This window comes from Talpa occidentalis, unplaced genomic scaffold (assembly GCF_014898055.3).
Source record: "Talpa occidentalis isolate TD23 unplaced genomic scaffold, MPIMG_talOcc4v2.1 talOcc4.12, whole genome shotgun sequence".
NCBI lineage: Eukaryota > Metazoa > Chordata > Mammalia > Eulipotyphla > Talpidae > Talpa > Talpa occidentalis.
Window position 1 is genome coordinate 49,649,211 of NW_023601212.1, and position 20,840 is coordinate 49,670,050.

Genomic DNA, 20,840 nt, shown 5'->3' on the forward strand with positions numbered 1-20,840 from the left:
CGTGTGAGTGTGTGTGTGCGCGCGCGCGTGTGTGTTCGTATGTTAGTGTGTGTGTGTGTGTGTGTGAGTGTGAGTGTATGTGTGTGTACATAACGGTACAACTTCAAGAAAATTTATTCTGCTTTTGCAAACCGCAGTCTAAAGTCCTTCACAGTGATGCAATGTATCCAGTTATTCATAATGCCCCTATTGACTAAATGGTAGAGCTCTAAAATGGAAAGTCACCCAACTATTCATTACTACGATAAACAATTTTTTAACTTCCACAAAGACAGAATGGTGGCATTTCCTTATACACTCAATTTCACTTAAATTTTTTCTTGACAGAGTACATCCCCCATAACATCAAGTTTCAAGAAGGATCATTTTAGAGCCAGATCGAACCCTTCAAATGAAAGGAATGGCCCAAGTCCCACTCTCATTGCTAACTTCCGGAGCTCAGCTTCCCTGCAGAATAGCCTGTAAAGAGGAGGTTCGCTTAGATGCCCTTCTTTTTCTTTAATGACCCAAACTAGCAGAGTGAAAAAAGAAATGGAGATTCCATACCTAAAAGTGGAAATACCACAGAAATCAGTGGAAATACCGCAAAATTCTACTTTTATCATATAGCCGAAGGATATGAAATCAACACAAATATCCTTATGTTCCACGATGTTCCTAATAGCATTATTTACAATAGTTAGGGCATGGAAGCAGCCTAAATGGCCATGGAGGGGTGATTAGTTCAAGAAGGTGTATGTCCATACTAAGGAGTACTATGCAGCCATAAGAAAGGATGAAATGCAACAATTTACAACAAAATGGATGGAGTTTGAGAGAAGTATGTATAGTAAAACAAGTCAAAAGGAAAAAACAAAAATATTGGATATTTAAATAGCAGACAATTTGATAACATAAAACACTTTCAAAACCTACTGGGCATGAATAAACATCTTGAGGACTCTGAGGTTAAGAGAGAAGGGGAAGGAAAAAGAACAAAGAAATATAAGTGATGGTGATTTAAAAAAATGGTAAATTAGTTATGTATATTTTACTACCAAAAAACAAAAGAGAGAATCCAGGATGTTGGAGAAGAGACATATGGAAAAAGAAAACAAGAGGTAAATGAAGAACACAATTAGTCCCTAAAGTGAAATTGCTAGGAGATCCTACGAAAGGATTATTACCCTTGAATATAAGTAAGAAACCAGAGTTCCTGCTTTGTGGACTTCTGTAGCTTATGTTCTGTGTGTATGCAGGATGATTTGGTACCACTCTAAACCCTACTTGTCTTCAGTACTCTCCCACAGTCTTTTTACTGGTGAAATTCATCCTTCTCTGCAACTATTAGAAGCCACTTTCCTTCACTCCCTCACTTTCTCGGAATAATAGAACCTCCTATATTGAACTCCCTAAACACCCCCTCTCTAATATCCCCACCAATGCCCTCCATTCTTGCAGGTGCTTATTCATGACCAAACCTTCAAGTCTACCCTATCCTTTGTAGTCCATGACTTACAGACATTTCCTTCTCCTCCATCCTCCTTTAGGAAAACTGTCCTTGCTTTCAAGGGGGTCATAGTCTTATAGGGGAAACTAAAGGTTAAGCATTTGTCAGAGGTACCATGACAGAAATCTTCACTTTAAAGCAAGTCTTCAATTGGTCCTTTTCTATCAACTCCATTCTCTCAAGCTAAAACTTCATGTCTTCCCCTAAACAATTTTTTTTTCTTCTTAAATCCCATGTTTCCTTCTACCAATTCACTGTCATGGCCAAGCTCCTTGAAATAAGGTCAACACTTGCCTTCATGACTTCTTCACCTCCCATCTCTCCTACTAGTGCAATATGCTTGTACCTTCCTTACTGAGGATGTTCTGGCAAAACCACAGATGACCTCAGTGTTGGACGATTCAGTGAACTCTCTTCAGTTCTTACCTCTTTGGACTTTCTTACACCATATCATTTCCTTGATCTCCTCTGAGTCTACTTGTGTGTGAGCTCTTTCACCCTGTGCTACTCTTCTAGCTCCATATGGTCTTGCGAGGTGATTGCATCCTTGGACTCTATGTCTCTTGTCCCAACTTTTCTCAAACATGCATACTTTTTATGCAATGACTTATAGACATTTCGTTCTCCTCCATCCTCCTTTAGGAACTGTCCTTGCTTTCAAGGGGATCATAGTCTTCTAGAGGAAGCTAAAGGTTAAGCATCTGTCAGAGGTACTATGACAGAAATATATACCAGCAACAGTGGAGGCACAATCACTTTTTAGGGATGTGCTGACAGGGACGATTGGAGAGGTTCCATAATATGATCGCCATGTTATTGTCTTCCTTTTTCCCATTTGTGATACGAGATTCTCTGTAAAATATTTAAGGAATTCATGAGACTCAGTACCAAAAAAAAAAAAAAAAAAAAAACATTTCCTGGGAGAAGATGTACCAAACCAACGTACATGAAAAGTTGTTCAACATCACTAATCATCAGAGTAATGCAAATAAAAACCACATGACCTTCTAGAATGACTATTATCAAAAAATCAGGAGAAATAACAGAGGCTTACGGGAATGCAGAGAAAAGGGAACCCCTGTACACTTTTGTAAAATGATATGGTCAGTATGGAAGCCAGTATGGTGGTTTCTTAAAAATTAAAAATAGAACCACTGTATGATCCTGCAATTCCCGTTCTGGCTATAGATCCAAAGAGAATGAACCACTGTCTTGAAGACATACAATTGCACCCCATGTTTATTGCCATGTTAGTAACCAAAGCATGAAAACAACCTAAGCATTTCTTGGTGGATGAGTGGATCAATGATTCAGTCACAAAAAAGAAGGAAATCCTTCATTAGCAACAACTTGGATGAAACCGTATTGTACACCTTCAATTTATACAATGTTGTATGTCAATTATATGTTAATAAAGCTGGAAAAAGTAAAAATAAAAGGATTTAATTATGGTCTCTGATAACAACGGCATTGCATTAGAGATTAGTAACAGAAAGATCTCTGAAAAAAAATTCCCCTATTATTTGGGTACTAAATAACATATATGTAAGTAACTTATGGGTCTCAAGAAATAAATCAAAGGGAAATAAGAAAGTACTTTGAACTGCATGAAAATGAAAACACAACAATATGCTTCAATAAAAGTAAATAAAATGCATCAGTACGAGAAGAGGAAAACCATATGATCATTTCAAAAGATGCAGAAAAATAATTGCACAAAACCCAATACATGTTTTCAACGATGTAAGAATGAAAGGAACTTAACCTGATAAAGGGCATCAACAAAAATCCTATAGCTAATGAAAGCTTTCCCCCTAATATCAGTAATAAGAAAAGAATGTCCTATCTCAGGATTTCTATTCAATATAGAGTTGGAGGTTTTAGTGAAGGAAGAAGGGAGGGAGAGAGGGGTTGAAAGAGGGAAGGCATTTAAAACAACCAAGCACACTGTCACAGACATTTTAACATGAATGTGTAGGGTTGGATTAGTCCTTCTATGCCACAGGCTTTAAAATCCAATGACTGATTGATGTCTATTTTACTATAGGATAAAAAAATATGTTGAAAATGCCGAAGAAAAGTAAGAATATCCACCCCTAAGGCATTTCCCTACCACAACCATTGTTCACATTTTGAGATAATTTCAACTTGAATATTTTCAATGTGGGTTTGTACTTATTCCTCCTCAATGAGATTCAACACAGACTCTCACGGCAGATGTTGAACAAATATCTGGAGACAGAGGAGGGATATTTTTTGGACGATGAATGGGTTCCGAGGCCTTTTCAAAGCCAAGTATTACTTCAGACTGCAGATGTGCAGCTACTTATTTATAGAAATAGCCAACTTATTATCTCTTTGTACTCTTAGCTAAATTTCAGAGAAAATAATATTAAATAATAAAAATGGTATATATATTATATATTATTTAAATTCTACTAATAAAATGAATGTCCATACACTAAACACCAGCCTTACAAAAAAATAAATAACATGACCATTAACTTCGAAGTCCTTTGTGTGTTCATTCCCATCACAATACTCTACTCCCTAGAGAGAGAAACACTGGGCTGAATTTTGCATTAATTAGCTTCTAAATTTTATTTAGAAATTTTCCTCCTGTGATGGTAAATTTTGTGTCAACTTGGCTAGGCTATGCTGCCCAGCTATTTGATCAAACCAGTCTAGATATTGCTATGGGGTGTTGTTTATCTTTTTTAAGATTTATCTATTTATGCATACAAGAGCTGGGGTACAAGCCATGAGGCTTTCTCCCTGGCCGGCCAGGATTGAACTCATGTGGCAGAGGCTGTGGATTGCTTCATAGTGCAGTGCTTAACCCCTTGCGTCACCAGGGAGGCCCAGATTTATTTATTTTTATACAAGAGCTGGGGTATAGGCCAGAGGTGGGGGAGGGTGAGAGGATTCACCAGAGATAGAGCGAGGAGCAGAACAGGCAGGCGACCGAAATGCACTGCTGAGAGGAGCAGCAGGCACAACAACAGGAGAAGTCTGCCGCACCATGTGGGAATCTCCCTGGCTGGCTGGGAATCAAACCGGCGCTGCAAAGGCTGCAGACAGCTTCACAGTGCTGCGTTCAACCTGCTGCGCCCAGCCTACTGTGCCAAGGGAGAGGCGGGGTGGGGGGGTAATGTTTAGATGTGATTAATATTTAAATTGGTAGAGTAAGTAAGACATTAATTTTCATAATGTGGGTGGGCCCCTTCCAATCAGTTGAAGGCCTTAAGGAAAAAGAAAGATTCCTAGAGAAGGGAAGAATTTTGTCTCCAGGCTCAAGACTGAAACAGCAACTCTTCCTGGGCCTCTATGTCTGCCAGTCTGCCTGTAAATTTTGGATTTGCAAGACCCTGCAATTCTTTACAATTTCTCTTTCTCTCTCCCCATATATTGTTGGGAGCCTGCTGCCCTAAAGAGAGCTGGAGTTTTTGGAGAACACCTGTTTACTCTGCATACGGAGTTCCAGGATGTTAGAAGTTCTGCAAACAGAACTTCTTCCCAAAAGTGACTCTTGTTCTCTGTGGATGTATTGGCTTCTGCTCATGTTCCCCACTAACCAGGAAAACTTGTTTTCAGCAGTAACTTATCAATCTGTATAAGCAAAAACACAATTGCGTGCTATTTTCTTGTTCCTTTGTTCATATATTCAATAAAAGTTTGGCCTGGGAGAGTGAAAGGCAGAGCTGCTCTCGATGGCACTCTCCCCAGCCTCGCCCCATTGCAAATTCATTTAGACTCCCAGTCTTTGTTAATTGCAAAGAACTTCATTGGCTATCTTGTCTGCAGCAATATATATAATATAAAAATAAATACTTCTTATGTACTAATATATATACACCTATATATCTTATTATGATTATTTTGCTCTACAAGTAAACAGTATCCCCCCCCCCATTTTGACCCTATGGGAAATATAACCAAAATGAAAATGCATACATTATGCAAAAATGAAAAATGATTGTGCCTCCCCTGGTGGCGCAGGTGGTTGAGCGCCCCCGCAGCCCCTGCAGCACCGGTTTCATCCTGGCCAGCAGGTGAGGGTCCCACATGGTGCAGCAGACCTCTCCTGTCGCGACTGTTGCTCCCCTCAGGAGTGTACTTCGTCAGTCTGCCTGTTCTGTTCCCCGCTCCGTCTCTGGTGAATTCTCTCACCCTCCTGCGCATCTGGCCTGTACCTGGGTTCTTGTATAAAAATAAACAAATCTTTAAAAAAAAAAAAAAGAAAAATGATGTAAGAATTATATAAAATAAAATATAAAAATATTTTAAAAATTACTTAATTAAAAATTTCAAAAAAAAAGTAAACAGTATTTTAAAAATATATATTATATCCTGAATTTACAAACGGGGAATTCAGATTGCATGCATTAACCAATGAGATACTGGGTAGAACATATTATGTACTATTCTTAATATTTTTCTATATAATGGGGTTCTCATATGATTATGCATAAAATAATATTCTATCACAGCATTCTAAATAGTTTACTGAAAATATAAACATCTCACCTAGTCCCCTTGAAACGTGGAGAATAGGACACTGATGCTTTGTGTACAAAAGAAGCAACACATTATTATGAACATCCTTACAAACAATGAATTACAAGCTGATTCAGAATGCTTCCCTGCATTTTTTCAATTTGGGATTATTCTCTTGTACCATATTGTATTAAAGCTTCTTCCTTTTAACACTAAAAATTCACATCATGATTAAAGTATATTTTTCCTTTTGAGACTAACTGAATTAATGACTCTGCCTAGACATTACAGACTTTTTGTGATAGGAATAAAATGGTCTGATTCAGGACACCAAGATGAAAATCAGCAGAGCAAGTGCCAGATTACATTGAATTTGATTAAATCCAGTATACTCAGGGGAATTTTATTTGTTTGCAGTTACCTAGCTTTTCCCATAACCCCTTTGGGTCCCTAGTGTAGTGAACTATGGAAGCATTCACAAAAGGAGAAATCTTTCAGGCTATCAGAAGCTGAAACTTTAACCTGTTCTCTGATGGATTACATTCTAAATTGCCACAATAGCTTTTAAATCTATACTCCCAAATCCTTTGTTTTCTTTCTTAGCTATTCCTAGCCACAGAGACCTATTTAGAAGTGTCCATTGTTTAATTCTGAAGCCATTCTTCAACTCTTTTTCATAGATATTGACATTAAAAGTCAAAAGTATTTAATATTCATGCTTAAATGTATCGCATTTTTTCTGAGTAATAGAAATTCATCCATTTGTCGAAGGATATCATTAGCCTGTTTCTTTTGCATGTTTTTTTTTTTTCTTTCCTGCAGCCTGCTGGGATTCATTAACTCCCTTTTTTCTTAAGTTTAAGCTGAAAATCTTAAACTTGTTTTAGCCTAGTTCACATACCACTTAATTCCATGGGAACTCTATTGATTTATAAAATTTCCCTTCTATGTATATTAGGAGTAACATGCTCTTAGTGCTTCTATAAATACCATCATTCACCTGAAGAGGGATTTACTCACTGCCAATTTTTTGCATTAGCATCAATGTTCAGTGCTTTAGAAGACTACTAATTTCAGTGTCACTGCTTCTTAGGGGCTTAGTAGCTGCTTTGCAGAAGCAAATGTTAATAACTTCATTTAGATGCAATATACCCTAGGGTAATGAATTTATCTACATCAAGTCAAGAATAGTTGGTATATTTCAAACTGTATATAATACAGGCAACATTATATCACAAAAAGCTTGATATATTGAAGCTTTTAATCTGCTTTGGACAGTTTGATTTTAGTTTCGACTTCCTGGTGTTTATTTTACCGGGTATTCATTTAACATGTATACCTGCAATTTCTGTCTCTCATCAGATATGGGGGAATTCTTTATTAATTTTTTTCCTGTCCCATTCTTTTTCTTTTCTCCTCCTGGAATTCCATTTACCTGTATATTTGGTTGTTTGGTACAGGTTGCAAGTTTCTGAGACTCTGTTCATATGTTAAAAATAATTTTTTCTTTGTTATTTACCTTGGATAATCGCTGTACCTTCAAGTTCACTTAATTTTCCCTCTGTAATTTCCATTTGACTGTTAAATGCACCCAGTGAAATTTCTGAAAATTTAATTTTCAGTTTCAGAGTTTCCATTGACTTTTTTTTTTCTTTTTCCTAGCTGAGATTTTCTAGTTATCCCCTGAAATTTTCGTTCTCTGAAAACATATTTTGTTTTACTTCATTAAGGGTAGTTGAAAAGACCCTTCAAAATCCTATGTATCAGTTTCAGCATCTGATTCTTATCAGGGCCAGACTTTGAAAATGTGATCCATTTTCTTGATTTTCATATGTCAATAACTTTGAGTCATATCTTGAATTTTATGAATGATAAGTTGTACAGTTTCTAGATCCTATTATTTTTCTATAATGAGTATCAAATTCTTTGCATTAGTAGGTATTTTTTCTTGGCTGGATTTGAAGTGCAAAGTCTGTTTCTTGGGTTATAGCTCTCATCTAAGTTGAGATCTTTAGTTTCAAACTGAACAGGTGTGATTCTGTTTCTGGATTCTGTTTCAGGATTTGTCAAAGATATGAGTGGACATGGAGACACCCTCGTTGGCACTGGTCTCCTTTTAGGATTTTCTCATCTTTTCAGCATTCAAAGTTTCCTGACTTCACTTTCTAGTTCCCAACATAAGATAAACAGAGATTTCTCACAAGTACTTACTACTGTCTCCTTGACCCCACTTAGTCTCAAGCTAACTGCCCCCAAAAGGAGGGGAGTATTTTTCTTGTGTACTTTCTCATCTGCCTTTCTTCAAGCAAATTTGTCCTTTCTACCCAAGTCAGCCTGCACTGTTCATATTCCAGTACATTCAGATCATTACTATTCGTATTATGCCCAGGTTTTATAGATATTTCCTGCTGGGGTATAGTCCAAAAGAGTGTTAATCTGACATATTTGGAAGCAGAAGCTCTATTCCTGCCTGGGACTTTGAATCTTGAGAGTCGTTTCTTGCTTTGGTTGTTGCAACAGTCTCCTCACCAGTCCCTTCTTCCACCCATGACTCTTAATATGTGTTCTCAACACATCCGAGGGATATTAATATAGTGTAACAGGTACTTACAGTGTCGCCCTATTTCACTCACAGTGAATCCAAAACTGCTCAAAATGTCCAACTTTGCCTGTCTCCTCACCCTGGATGTCCAAGTCACATGCTTCTGCTGGTTTGCATGCTGCTTTCGAAAGATTCATTCAACAACACCTGTTCACTCTTGCTTCTTAATCCCCAGGTGGGACCACCCTAAAAGTATGGTTCTTGGCAGCCTGGTCTTTCTACTTTCTTTTATACATATCTCAACCAAGCTTTAAACTTACACGACAGGGCATTTCCTGTTACCAAGAATCGGAGACCTGAACCCCACGCTGGAGGCAAAGAGGCTTTTAAGTAATGCTCCACTTTCTCAACAAACTTGTAAAAAGCACCCATAGAATGAAAGTTAGGGGCTTATGGGTATCCTCGAGCCTTATTCACGCTGGTATCTGCCTAGATTTGATAAACGAAGAGAGAAACGAGCGCGCGTCCGCGCAGGTGCCAGGCGCGCGGGGACGAGCTAACTTCGCTCCCGGGCTTGGCGCCCTCCCGGCGCGGCGGCGGCGGCGGGGAAGCGGAACCCAGAAGCGCGCGCGCTGCTTCTGGCCGGGCGCGGGGCGCGGTGCACCACGGCGGTGCCGGCATGGCGGAGCGCAGCGACTCCGAGCCCGCCCCGGGCGGCAGCGGTCTGGACTCGGGCGGCGCTCGCAGCGGCGGCGGCGCCCAGTCCTGGGCCCCGGAGGACGCTTGGATGGGCACCCACCCTAAGGTCAGGAGGCGTGAGAGGAGCGGGGGGCCGGCCAGACCCCACCCGCAGGAGGAGCCGCGGGCCGCGTTCTGCGCTGCGCTCTCGACCCCCAGCTGGGCTGGGGCGCTGTGTTGTTTTCATTTGTTTAAATGAGTTGAACTGTCTCCGCCCTTCCCTCGCCCTCTCTGCCCCAAACTAGTCTTAATGAGAGGCTAGAACGTTAAACCAGCGACTTTCTCAAGCCAGAGGCTAATAATAACCACTTCTCTAATATTTGGGTTGTGCTATTTAGGGCTTTTTCTGGGTGGTCTCATTTACTCTTCACTGTGAACACGCGCAACAGCGTGGGCCATAGTGAAGATCTAGGGGTCTGTAATGATAAAGATTTAGGCACAGTTTACGTTTAGCCTTAGACCCAGAGTGTGTGTCTAGGTTTTACCCAAGTGCCTAATTTTTCGAATTTCTTGGAAAGTTTGAATATGTTTTCCCCCAGTGCCTACCTACTCACATTGTGGGTGTATCTTCCTGTATGAGCAGCAAGGAACTTCTGCTTGGCACTTTACTGCCTTGTACCAGTAATTGCCTAAGAAAAGAATAATGAATGAAGATGGGGTTTTGTAGGAATCTCAGTAGAACTGCAGTTTTTTACTGGAGAGCCTTATTTCATAGATAACGATCTAGAAACTACATAAAGGGAACTTTTGAAGGTGTAAGCCTGAAAAAGAGCTCACCTTTTCATCTTGCTTGTTTTTATCTTCCTGCTCTGTTCCAGTATCCTTCCTCAAGGTGGGAAAGGCCAGCAACAATCTGAGAGGTTACTAAGTACCATAAAACATGGAGAAGCAACATAGTGGTTAATAGTGTCAACTCAAAGTCAGACTGCCTGAACTTGAATGGTTCTGGCATTAGCTCTGGGGTTATGGGCAAGCTGTTGCCTCGGTTTCTTTTTCTGTAAAACCAAGATATATTAATACTTACCTTAGAAGATTGTTACATATTTCAATCAATTGAAATTTGTAAAGCACTTGACATACAGTAAGTGCTTCACATGCAATCAGTGAAACACCAGTAACAAGTTTTTAAAACTTTATGGATTTTGGTGGTACTATTCAGTTTGTGTACTAGCAGACTTTTTTTTTTTCTTTGAAGAAATGGCTCTTAGATTCTGACTAGCAAATCTTCCCTTTTAATTTTTCCTTCTTGAAGAATCTAGTTGATTTTTAAAAAAGAGGTAGAAATAATATTTTGTTTGATTTTCTAGTTCTACATTTTCATCATTCCATTTGAAAATTAATTGGGTTCATCCAGTAACGTGGTATCAGATTTATCATCTTCAAGCACCATTTCACTATGGGTAAAATACAAACTTTTGGCTTCACCATCAAGACCTTGTATCTAATTACCTTTTTCAGTGCCATTTTCAAACACGAAGTTTGAGGAGGGTAATAATATCCCTGTTCTGCACCTGCATGCTTATGATAAAGCTGATGGGGCAGTGTGAGTTCCATACTCATGCAGGACTGCTACTGCCTCATCTTTACATTAGCCCTATATATCCTCCTAACCACTGACACAATTGGAAAACCTCAGGGCAATGCCCATGGGGAATGTTCCTGTGCTGTTGATCAGCAACTTTGAAAACAGTAACAGTTTTATTGATCCTTTAAAAAAAAAATCTAACTCCCTAGTTTTGAGTGAGAAGTGGGGAGTGAGAACCAGAATGGTATTCTAGTAGACTTTGTCCACATGCAGCTAAGAGCTTGGGAAACCAGAGACGTCCACTAACAAGTCCCAACAAAAAATCCTATTTAAAAATGTCTCTACTCCTGGCAGATAAATTTTTTGTAGGCCTTTAATTATGTGTGGCATATTCCCCTCTTTGTGTGATTATTTACACTGTTGTTTTACCTTATCTGTTTGCTTAAATGACACCTGCCTTTCCGGGCCTAACTTGTGTGCCACCTCTGCCGTGAAACATTCATCACCCAAGCTATCTGAACATAGCTCCCCTAACCTGTTGTGACCTGTTTTGTCTTGTTTTTATTTCATTCACTTGGTTTTGTCACTTTCCATCGTATACTGTTATTTGCCTAACAGTTGCAAGGTTTTAGAGACAGGAGTCAGACCTTAGACTGCCTTATAACTCCCACTTTACCTAAAAGAGGGTTATATGTGTTCTGTGTATTTAATAAGTAGTTGTTAATTGTGTGAACGAAAATATTGAGATTCTTTCTTCTCCATTTGACAATTGCATTTTGATTTTCAGTATTTAGAAATGATGGAATTAGATATAGGAGATGCCACCCAAGTTTATATAGCATTCTTGGTTTACCTGGACCTCATGGAGAGTAAGTTACCTATTTATATTGTTTTGTTATTGGGACTGTGGTGAGGGAGGGAGGAATTGGGTTGGGATATAGATTGTTGACATAGTAATAATATTTTTGCATTTCTGTTAATTCAGTCAGTTTTGTATTTTTTTGTTTGCATTGGAAATTACAGAATAAAAAAAACTATCAAAGAGAAGATAGTGTTATGAGTGATGTTTACTCACTTGAGTATCTAGTAGTTTGATGTTTTTAATCTTTTATTTTTTGATAAACATTATTGTCCATTCAATGGTGCTTTTTTCAGGTAAGAGTTGGCATGAAGTAAACTGTGTGGGATTACCAGATCTGCAGCTCATCTGTCTTGTCGGTACTGAGATAGAAGGAGAAGGATTACAGACTGTGGTGCCCACGCCCATCACTGCTTCCCTCAGCCACAACAGGTGGGCAGGTGATTTTAGTCTTTGTCTAACAGGTTAGTTCCTTTCCTAAATAGATCACTAGGAATTACTAGCGGTAATAATATATTTTTAAAGGATATAGAATATGGGGAGCATATTTTTTTACTCTTGGCTAATTGGGGAAAATATTAAGTGTGAGTAATTTTAACTCTTGTTAGTATATTATCAGAGAAAGTAATATGAAATATTATGCTTAAGGAAATACTTTCTTGGTAAGGAGGTAGGACTGCTATACTTGAAACAGCAGGTATTATAAGATGCACCATAGTAAGTGCTACAAATAGTACTTGCTGTATAAAGTTGGTGAAAAACATGATTGACATGTAACTATGGACTCACAATTTGAAAAAAAATTAATCATAGATACAGAGATTTGGATTAGGCATAGTTTTGTTTCATGATACACTTTCTGAACCAATCACTCCAAACAAAACTAGATTATTTTCAATAACTTTTATCTGATTTTATGACTCCCCTCCTTTTGCTGTTTCCACTGACCTGCGGTAACTGCCATCCTGAATCCATGTTCACTGGAAATTGTTTTATTTTAGATTTTGAAAATTTTATTAAAAGACATGTAATATTTGAAAGCTCACATACTTGCTTAACACTGTTACTAAACTTACTGTTATGTATTTTGGACAGTATAATAATATTCCGTTGTGTGATTATACTGTAGTTTTCATATCCACTCTCCTCATATTGGAATATTGTTAATGTTCAACTGTAGGGGATAATTTTAACTTATTTTCTAAAGTTGTTGTCTCACTTTACTTTCCATCTGCAGTGTAAACAAGATCTTTAGGACTTACTGTCTGACATTTAATATTGTGAGACTTTCAAATTTTTGCCAGTGAATGGGTTATCTCAATATGGCCTTTAGTTGCATTTCTGTGACGACTGATATTATTGAACATTTCTGTATATGTTTATCATTTCCTCTCCTGGAAATAGGTCTGTTCATATCCTTGACTGTTGGTTTATTTGTTCTTTTCTCATTGACGTGTAGGAGTTCTTTATATATTCCTTTTGTGTTTGATTTTTTTAGAAATTTAATTTTGGGGTTACTTTTTTACTGCTCCATATGTACATACATTCCACTCATCCTCCACCAAACCACTTGCGCCAATACCTCATCTGCCTCTGTCCCCATGTCCTCTTCCCTCCCCTCTGTTTATTCTGGTAACCATTAAATTCACTAAGTCCAAGACTTATTCCTGTTGTATTTTACCTGTGTATGTTTGTTTTTTTGTTATTTATATTCTACAGATGAGTGAATCCATCCAATATCTTTTACTTTCTTACTTATTTCACTTAATATAAATCACCTCGAGATCTATCCATTTTCATTTTTTTAAATAGCTGTATAGGGCCTCCCTGGCGGCGCAGTGGTTGAGCACTGGGTTGCGAAGCTGCCCGCAGACTCTGCAGCGTTGGTTCGATCCCCGGCTGCTCCCCAGCCACCGGAGGAGGGTCCCACATGGCGCGCAGACCTCTCCTGCTGCACGCTACTCCCCTCAGCAGTGTACTTTGGTCCTTCTGCCTGTTGTGCTCCCTGCTCTGGCTCTGGTGAATTCTCTCAACCTCCCGCACTTCTGACTGTGCCCAGTGCTTGTATAAATAAATAAAAATAAATCTTTTTAAAAATAAATAAATAAATAAATAAATAGCTGTATAGTATTTCATTGAGTATATATTCTGCAATTTCTTTATCCATGTGTCTGTTGATGGGCACTTAGATTAGTTTCATGATTTGACAATTGAAGACAGTGCTGCTATGAACATAAGTGTACATAAGTCTTTTTGTATTAGAGTTTTCATATTTTTAGGATAAGTGCCTATTGGAGGTATCACTGGATCATATGGAATGTTCATAGGAAATCTCCATACCATTTTCCATAAAGGCTGCACAAACTTGCATTCCCAACAACAGTGAATGAGAATTCCTTTCTTACCACATCCTTGCCAACATTTAATTTAGGTCATTCTCTCAAGGGTGAGGTGATAATCTCATTATGGTTTTGACTTGCATTTCCTTTATAAGAAGTTATTTTCAACAATTTTTCAGATATTTATGGTCCACCTAAATTTAGAAAAATGTCAATTTAGGTCTTTTGAATTTTTTTTTGATAGGGTAATGAGGTTTTTTGTTGGTGTATTATATAAATATTTTATATATTTTAGAAATTAGCCCCTTGTCAGATGTATGATGTGCAAATATATATTTTTTTCCTTCTGTAGATTGTCTTTTTGTGTTTTTGTGATGGTTACTTTTTGAGGTTAAAAAAAACTTTTTAGTTTGATATAGTCCCTCTTATTTATTTTTGCTTTGATTTTCCTTGCCATTGGAGTTGAGTTCCCAAATACATATTTTCTATAGACTTCAAGTAGTGTGTTCCCTATGTTTTCTTTTGAGTATTTGATGGTTTTGGTTCTTATATTCAGATCTTTAATATATTTTGAATTAAATTTTGTGTATGGAGTTAAATGTGGATCTAGTTTTAATTTTTTGCATGTGGCTATTCATGTTTCCCAATACCATTTGTTAAAGAAGCTTTCTTTTCTCCATTGGATGGTCATGGCTCCTTTGTCAAAGATTGGCTGTCTGTAGTTGTGTGGATTTATCTCTGGGCTTTCTATTCTATTCCATTGGTCTGAGTTTCTGCTTTGTTCCAATACCATACTGTTTTGATTACTGTTGATGTGAGATATAGTTTTGAAATAAGGACATGGGACACCTGCAGTTTTCTTCTTTTCTTTCAAGATTGTTTTATCTTTTTTGGGCCTATTGTGGTACCAGATAAATTTTATAACTGTTTAATTTCCTTGGAAAAAAGTCATTGATAGATATTGCACTGAATCTATAAACTGCTTTATGTAATATGGACATTTTAAGTATGTTCTTTCCACAAGCATTGGGTATATTTCCATTTTTTCTTTTATTTCCTTTAATAGAGTTTTATAGTTTTCAATATATAGGTCTTTTTCCTTCTTCATTGAAATTACTCCCAGGTATTTAATTCTCTTTAGTGTGATTATAAAGGGGATTATTTTCCTTTCTTCTGATACATTGTTTGCATACAGAAATGCAACTTATGTTTGTGTATTTCCAGTTGGATTCCTTTATATCTTTTTCTTGCCTAATTGCTTTGACTAGAACTTCCAGTTCTATGTTGAACAACAGTGGTGACAGTGAACATCCATGTCTTGTTCCTGATCTTAGTGGAAATGTTGGAGGGGAGTACGGGTCTTAAATACTTGATCTCAGTTTGAGAACTAAAGTTAGTCACTTCTGCCTCCTCCCCTTACTCTTCACAGGAGACTCTATTCAGTGTTTTGGTTTTATCTTCTCACCCCTCCTCCCTGCTGCTCTTTTCTGCTGTGGATAATGATCTGTGAAGCTTGAGCTTCTTGATAGAAGAGCTAGCTCTGGTTGATGGGACTCATGCTCTGGAACTTAGTTGAGCCTGGAAGACAAGAGGTGCTCAAGTGGGGTGTGTGCTCTGCTATCTGTATGTGGGACACAAGCTATGGCTGCTTCCACCTCCACTTCTGCCATGCTGTTTGTGAAGGACTTGATTGTAAGCCTTGCAGGTCTGCTTCACCTGGGGCTGCAAGCTCTGCATGTCCCCTTGATACTTTCCAAGGGGTAAGTGAGATCACTCTCCAGTCCCTCTCTCTGCTATTTGGCCTACAGTGGAGCCTAGCACTGTGACACTTTGATCTCTTACTTCTGAGAAGTACCTGGCAGGGAAAGCTTTCCTTGCCCATCTCTGTCTCAGAGTTCCCAGTGGCCCAGGTTAGACCCATGCCCATGCATGACTACATTCCCTTTCTGAAAAGGTCTCCCAGGGAAATTCACAGCGCCCTGGATGCCCCTCATGCCATGGATTACTGATCCTCAGCCCATTCTGATGGTTGGGGTATCAACTCTCCAGTTATGCTCCCCTTTGCTTCCTCCCACTGCTTTCTCTTAGCAGCCACCTTACTTTGAGCTCTTTCTGGGAAAGTCCTGTGTCTCTATTGGGGATCTTCTGAGTCTTCTATTGAGCAATTTTATTTTTTAAGTTGTTTTTAGGAATAAAGTGATCCCAACCTCTTTATTCTCTATATATTCTTTACAATAGTCCTTTTTGGTTTTGTTTCCCAATTTTTAAAGTCTTTCCAGTTTTTAAAGTCTTTCAGGTATCTTTTGATGAATAACTGTTCTTAATTTGAATGTAATTATATTTATCCATCTTTTCTTTGAAAATTGATGTGCCTGTATCTCTTTTAAGAAATATTTTTTACCTAAAGGGTCTAAAAAAATTTACCCATTTCTCTAAGAGAAATAGATTTGAGAAAAAGTTTTAGGCCCTCACTTTCATAGTACTTAATGTATAGTAATTTAGTAGACAGAGTACTGACCTGAAGCCATAAGACCAGTGTGTTGGTCTTGTCACTGACACTTAATATTTTGTATCAAACATGATGATACATTTTATTTTTGTCTTAAGATTTATTCATGCATTCAAGAACTGGGGTACAGGCCAGATGTGCGGGAGGGTGAGAGGATTCACCAGATAGAGCGGGGAACAGAACAGGCATACCGATCAAAACACACCGCTGAGGGGAGCAGTGGCGAGACAGGAGAGGTCCACCGCGCCATGTGGATATCTCCCTGACTGGCTGGGATCAAACTTGCACTGCAGAGGCTGCAGACGGCCTCACAGCATGATGATACATTTTATTTTACCTTCCTCACATTTTATGAGGAATTTAGATTATCAGTATATAATATGTGAGACCCCTTCCAAATTGGTTATTTTCATTGTAGGTATTTTTTAAAGCTGTATTAAACTAATTTATAGACTTTTGTTACTGTTCATTATAAGCTTTGTTTTTTGCTATATCAGGCTATTTTACCTTCCTTTGCGAGGCTTCTCACTGTGAGGTTTTTCCTTGTTTGAGAATCACAAATAGTTGATATGGTTGACATCAAACTTGATCACTAATGCTTTTGTTTTTTATAACCATGATTTCAAAGTCTTTCTGTGTCTAGGAGACTTAATATAATTCATTTCTCAAAACTCTCCCCTTGTATCTTCTAAATACTATAGTAATTATACTAGCCAGTGATATTGTTATATTATGTGTTTGGACAAGGAACTATCATTTGAAATTACCTTGAATTTTATCATAAAAAATAAGATCAATCATATTTTTGAATCAAAATCACTTCATAAGCCTAGAAGTACAACTGTGTATCCTACAAATTTTTAGTGTTTTCCAAATGATGATTATTGCATTTTTAGTTTTAGCATATTTTCTTCTTTAAATAGAATTAGTTGGAAGAATAACTTAGTAAGCTATTTTTACACTCTTGCATTTAATACTCAGAGGACTTAAGTTTTTGTGTTTTGCTTTTATATAAATGTAATTATGTGGAAAGATAATACAGAGTTTAACACAAGTGAGATCTAAAAAATACTAGATTTATTTAGCCTTTTATGGCAAAAATTTTCTCAACTCAAAGCATGCAAATAACAAAGATTTATGTGTCTATATGTATTTTATTTCATTCTTTAGAGTTTAATAAGAGTGATATTTTTAGGTGGTAGGCTTGCTTCATCTATTTTTACTTCTTTGTGTACTTTTATATAAAATGTTATTTATCTAAAAGTAATACTGCAAATTCAGATGTTTGTGGTTAATGTAGGAATTTTCCTTCATTAACAGAAAAGAAAATTACTCATTTTGAATCTTTGGCAGCCTTGTGTAGTGAAGAAATTCATTGAGACGTGCTAAAAGTATTTGGGTAGGAACTTGTAAAGGTGCTCACCATGAAAAAAAAAAGTTTTTTTTTTTTTAAATTTGAGAAAACAGCTTTTACTTTATTCACTAATAATCATCTATATAAATAAATTATTTACTACTGATAACTACTTTAGTAGGGACATACAGAAGAATAGAACCCAGAGGAAGGCCAGGAAGGGCCTCCTGAAGGTGGTAAGAGACCATTTTTCAGTAGGGCAGCTGCACATGTAACTGCATGATTGTCTGCCTAACATGATATCAAGTTCAGTGTGAGTGCTTAATGATGGTGAAGGCAGCTGAAGAATAAGTGAATGAATAGAACTCATGAGCGATGAAGGGAAGGATGGGAAATGAGGTAGAAAAAGTTATCTGTTTTCACTTTGTTGCTACAACAAATTGTGCACTAATGAATAGCTTTGTGTCTTTTGGTTCTTATGTGTGACAGTTTCTCCAAGGTGGAAGCCTAGAGGCCTAATGACTGGGAGACTGACGGAGCATTTACACCTTTGACTACTGGTGTTACTAAGTTATTCTCCCAAAGAAAAATCAGTTTATGGACCCATTGACAATATACCATTTTCTGTAGACTGGAAGAAGAAATATACTGACTTATAACTAACAAAGATTAATTCAGGATATAGAAATAATTTCTGTGACTCAAGAAAACTACTACCCAGTGAAAAACGTGGGCCAAAAAAAAATGAACAATATGAACAAGCAATTCACAGAACAGTAACTCACATGCTCAAATGTATTTTTAATCAGGGAAATAGAAATATAAAATATGTTTGTTGGTGGTTTGTTCTAACTATGCAGAAGCTTTTCAGATGGCTACATAGTTATTGTTTGGCAAAAGAAGGTGTTAATTTAAGGGATTTTTTAAAAATTTATTTATTAATACAAGCACTGGGTACAGTTAGAAGCACGGGAGGGTGAGAGAATTCACCAAAGCCAGAGCAAGGAACAGAATAGGCAGACTGAGGAAGTACACTGCTGAGGGGAGCAGCGGGCGGCAGGAGAGGTCTGCGCGCCATGTGGGACCCTTGCCCGGCAGCCAGGGATCGAACCGGTGCTGTAGAGGCTACGGGCAGCTTCACAAGCCAGCGCTCAACCGCTGTGCCGCCGGGGAGGCCCTAAGGGAAATTTTTGAACTGGGTTGCAGTTAACTCGGACTACCTATGAGCAAATTAGAAAAAGGCACTCCCACTGGATTTACAAAAAGAAAAGTGTTCACCAGGGTTCACAAGGTTTGGCAAACAGAATAAGCTGGATTTAGGGCCCGCTTGCAAGGCAAAATCTGTATGACATCATGACTCCTTGCCCTTGAAGCATGTCTATTTTGTCCTAGATTTCCACAAAGAACAGTATAAAAATTACTGTTATATAGATGGTCTCACTGAAGGGTTTTAAGCAGGTGGGTGATACTGTACATTATTCCTTGTGGAATAGAAAAGTTATTCCTTGTGGTTAGACAAGTTCTTTGCATTTATGGAGAATGTTAGAGTATTTCAAAGTAAATTCACAAGTATACTCTCATTTCATCAGCACTAAACTCCAGAGTGCTATATAGGATACTTGTTTTATCCTGATTTCACTTATGAAAAATTGAGATTAAAAAATGTACTGTTATCTATATTCTAATTTTCAAATGACAAAAAAAGGATTAAGTGATTGCAGGAAGGTCTTGTAGTAGATACCAAAGCCTTATACCTATTAAACTTCTTCCTACTGTATTAGATTTTGGGGGGAAATATTTTATTATAAAATAATAAAACTAAATATAGGAAGCCAGACAATGAAAATGCATAGATTAATGAATTGTAAGGCTAATTTCTTGAACCCCTGTAGGCAAACACCGATTGTCATTTATATAGTTACCTACTATCTAGTTGTAAAATATTTCTCCACTGATAACAATAAAGAATCTCTTTGTATCCTCTTTAAAATGACTTTAGTTACTATTTGCCACTTGATTAATGAGAAGCATATATATTTGCATGGTATATTCCTTTTGTTATTTATTTTGTGGCATGTGTGTATTTGCTAACTCCTTAAAAGATAATAACTCTAAGCAACATTTAATGTTCTATCTGTAGATTTTTAATACTTCCTGGAGTTTCCCTCTTATTTTCCCAGTCTTTGAACCTGTTGATTGTATTTGTATAAATAAAAAGTTTCTGGCAGTAAGAATGTGGACAGATTCCATTCCCTAAAGCATGTTTATTTGAATGCTAATGAATGAATGTATTGCTTTGAGCAAAAGTATAGTTTGTGATCAGTGTTTTCTCTTAAGCAGTTATATAGTTAAAACACTTTGGCATATTTTTCATCTCTCAGCAGATCTTGTGTATACTAATCTATTATGAAAACATTGATTTGATACTACTTGCTGATCCATTGGGAGAATAGAATTGGTAAAGCATCTGTGTCTGATTATCTAGTAGGAAAATTGTAAGGATGGAGTGTGTTTCTTGAAGTGAAGGAAACATTGTTTACTTTTATCTAAAATACTTCTAAAAGTGAATGTAAAAATGTACTTAGCCTACATTTTAAAATACTATATTAAGTGCTGTATTTAGATGGCTTATGCATATGGAAAGTACTCTAGCTTGTTTCTGCTCAAGTTGGTCTTAGGAAACTACATACCAAGTTTGATAAATGACCATAGAGGTTGAGTATAGGGTCTTCATTTCTCCAAATGTTATAAACTCATTTTCATGAAGTCACGGAGATTAAGGAATCTATTGAATACAAAGATGCAATAAGCAGAGGAATTCTAATAAAAGCCAGGGACCATTTTCAATGCTAAGGAAGTAAATGAAGTCAAATTTATGCTCAGATAGGTTGGTCAGCTTCTCTCTAGACCACCTTGCTATTGGTGTAGAGTGACTCCAGTTTGGAGAAGTATATTACATCAAAGTTAGGATAATACTGTTGCAGGTTT

General features: G+C 37.4%; 1 protein-coding gene across 2 annotated transcripts in view; it reads left to right on the forward strand.

Moving 5' to 3' along the window:
- Positions 1–9,207: 9,207 nt before the first annotated feature.
- The window catches only part of TSEN15 (tRNA splicing endonuclease subunit 15), a 62,026-nt gene continuing 50,393 nt past the window's right edge, over positions 9,208–20,840 (forward strand). For both annotated transcript variants that reach the window (XM_054693407.1, XM_037506292.2), the window contains exons 1-3: positions 9,208–9,333; positions 11,579–11,660; positions 11,947–12,082. In XM_054693407.1, coding sequence (XP_054549382.1) covers positions 9,208–9,333; positions 11,579–11,660; positions 11,947–12,082 — 344 coding nt within the window. The remainder of the gene's footprint in view (positions 9,334–11,578; positions 11,661–11,946; positions 12,083–20,840) is intronic.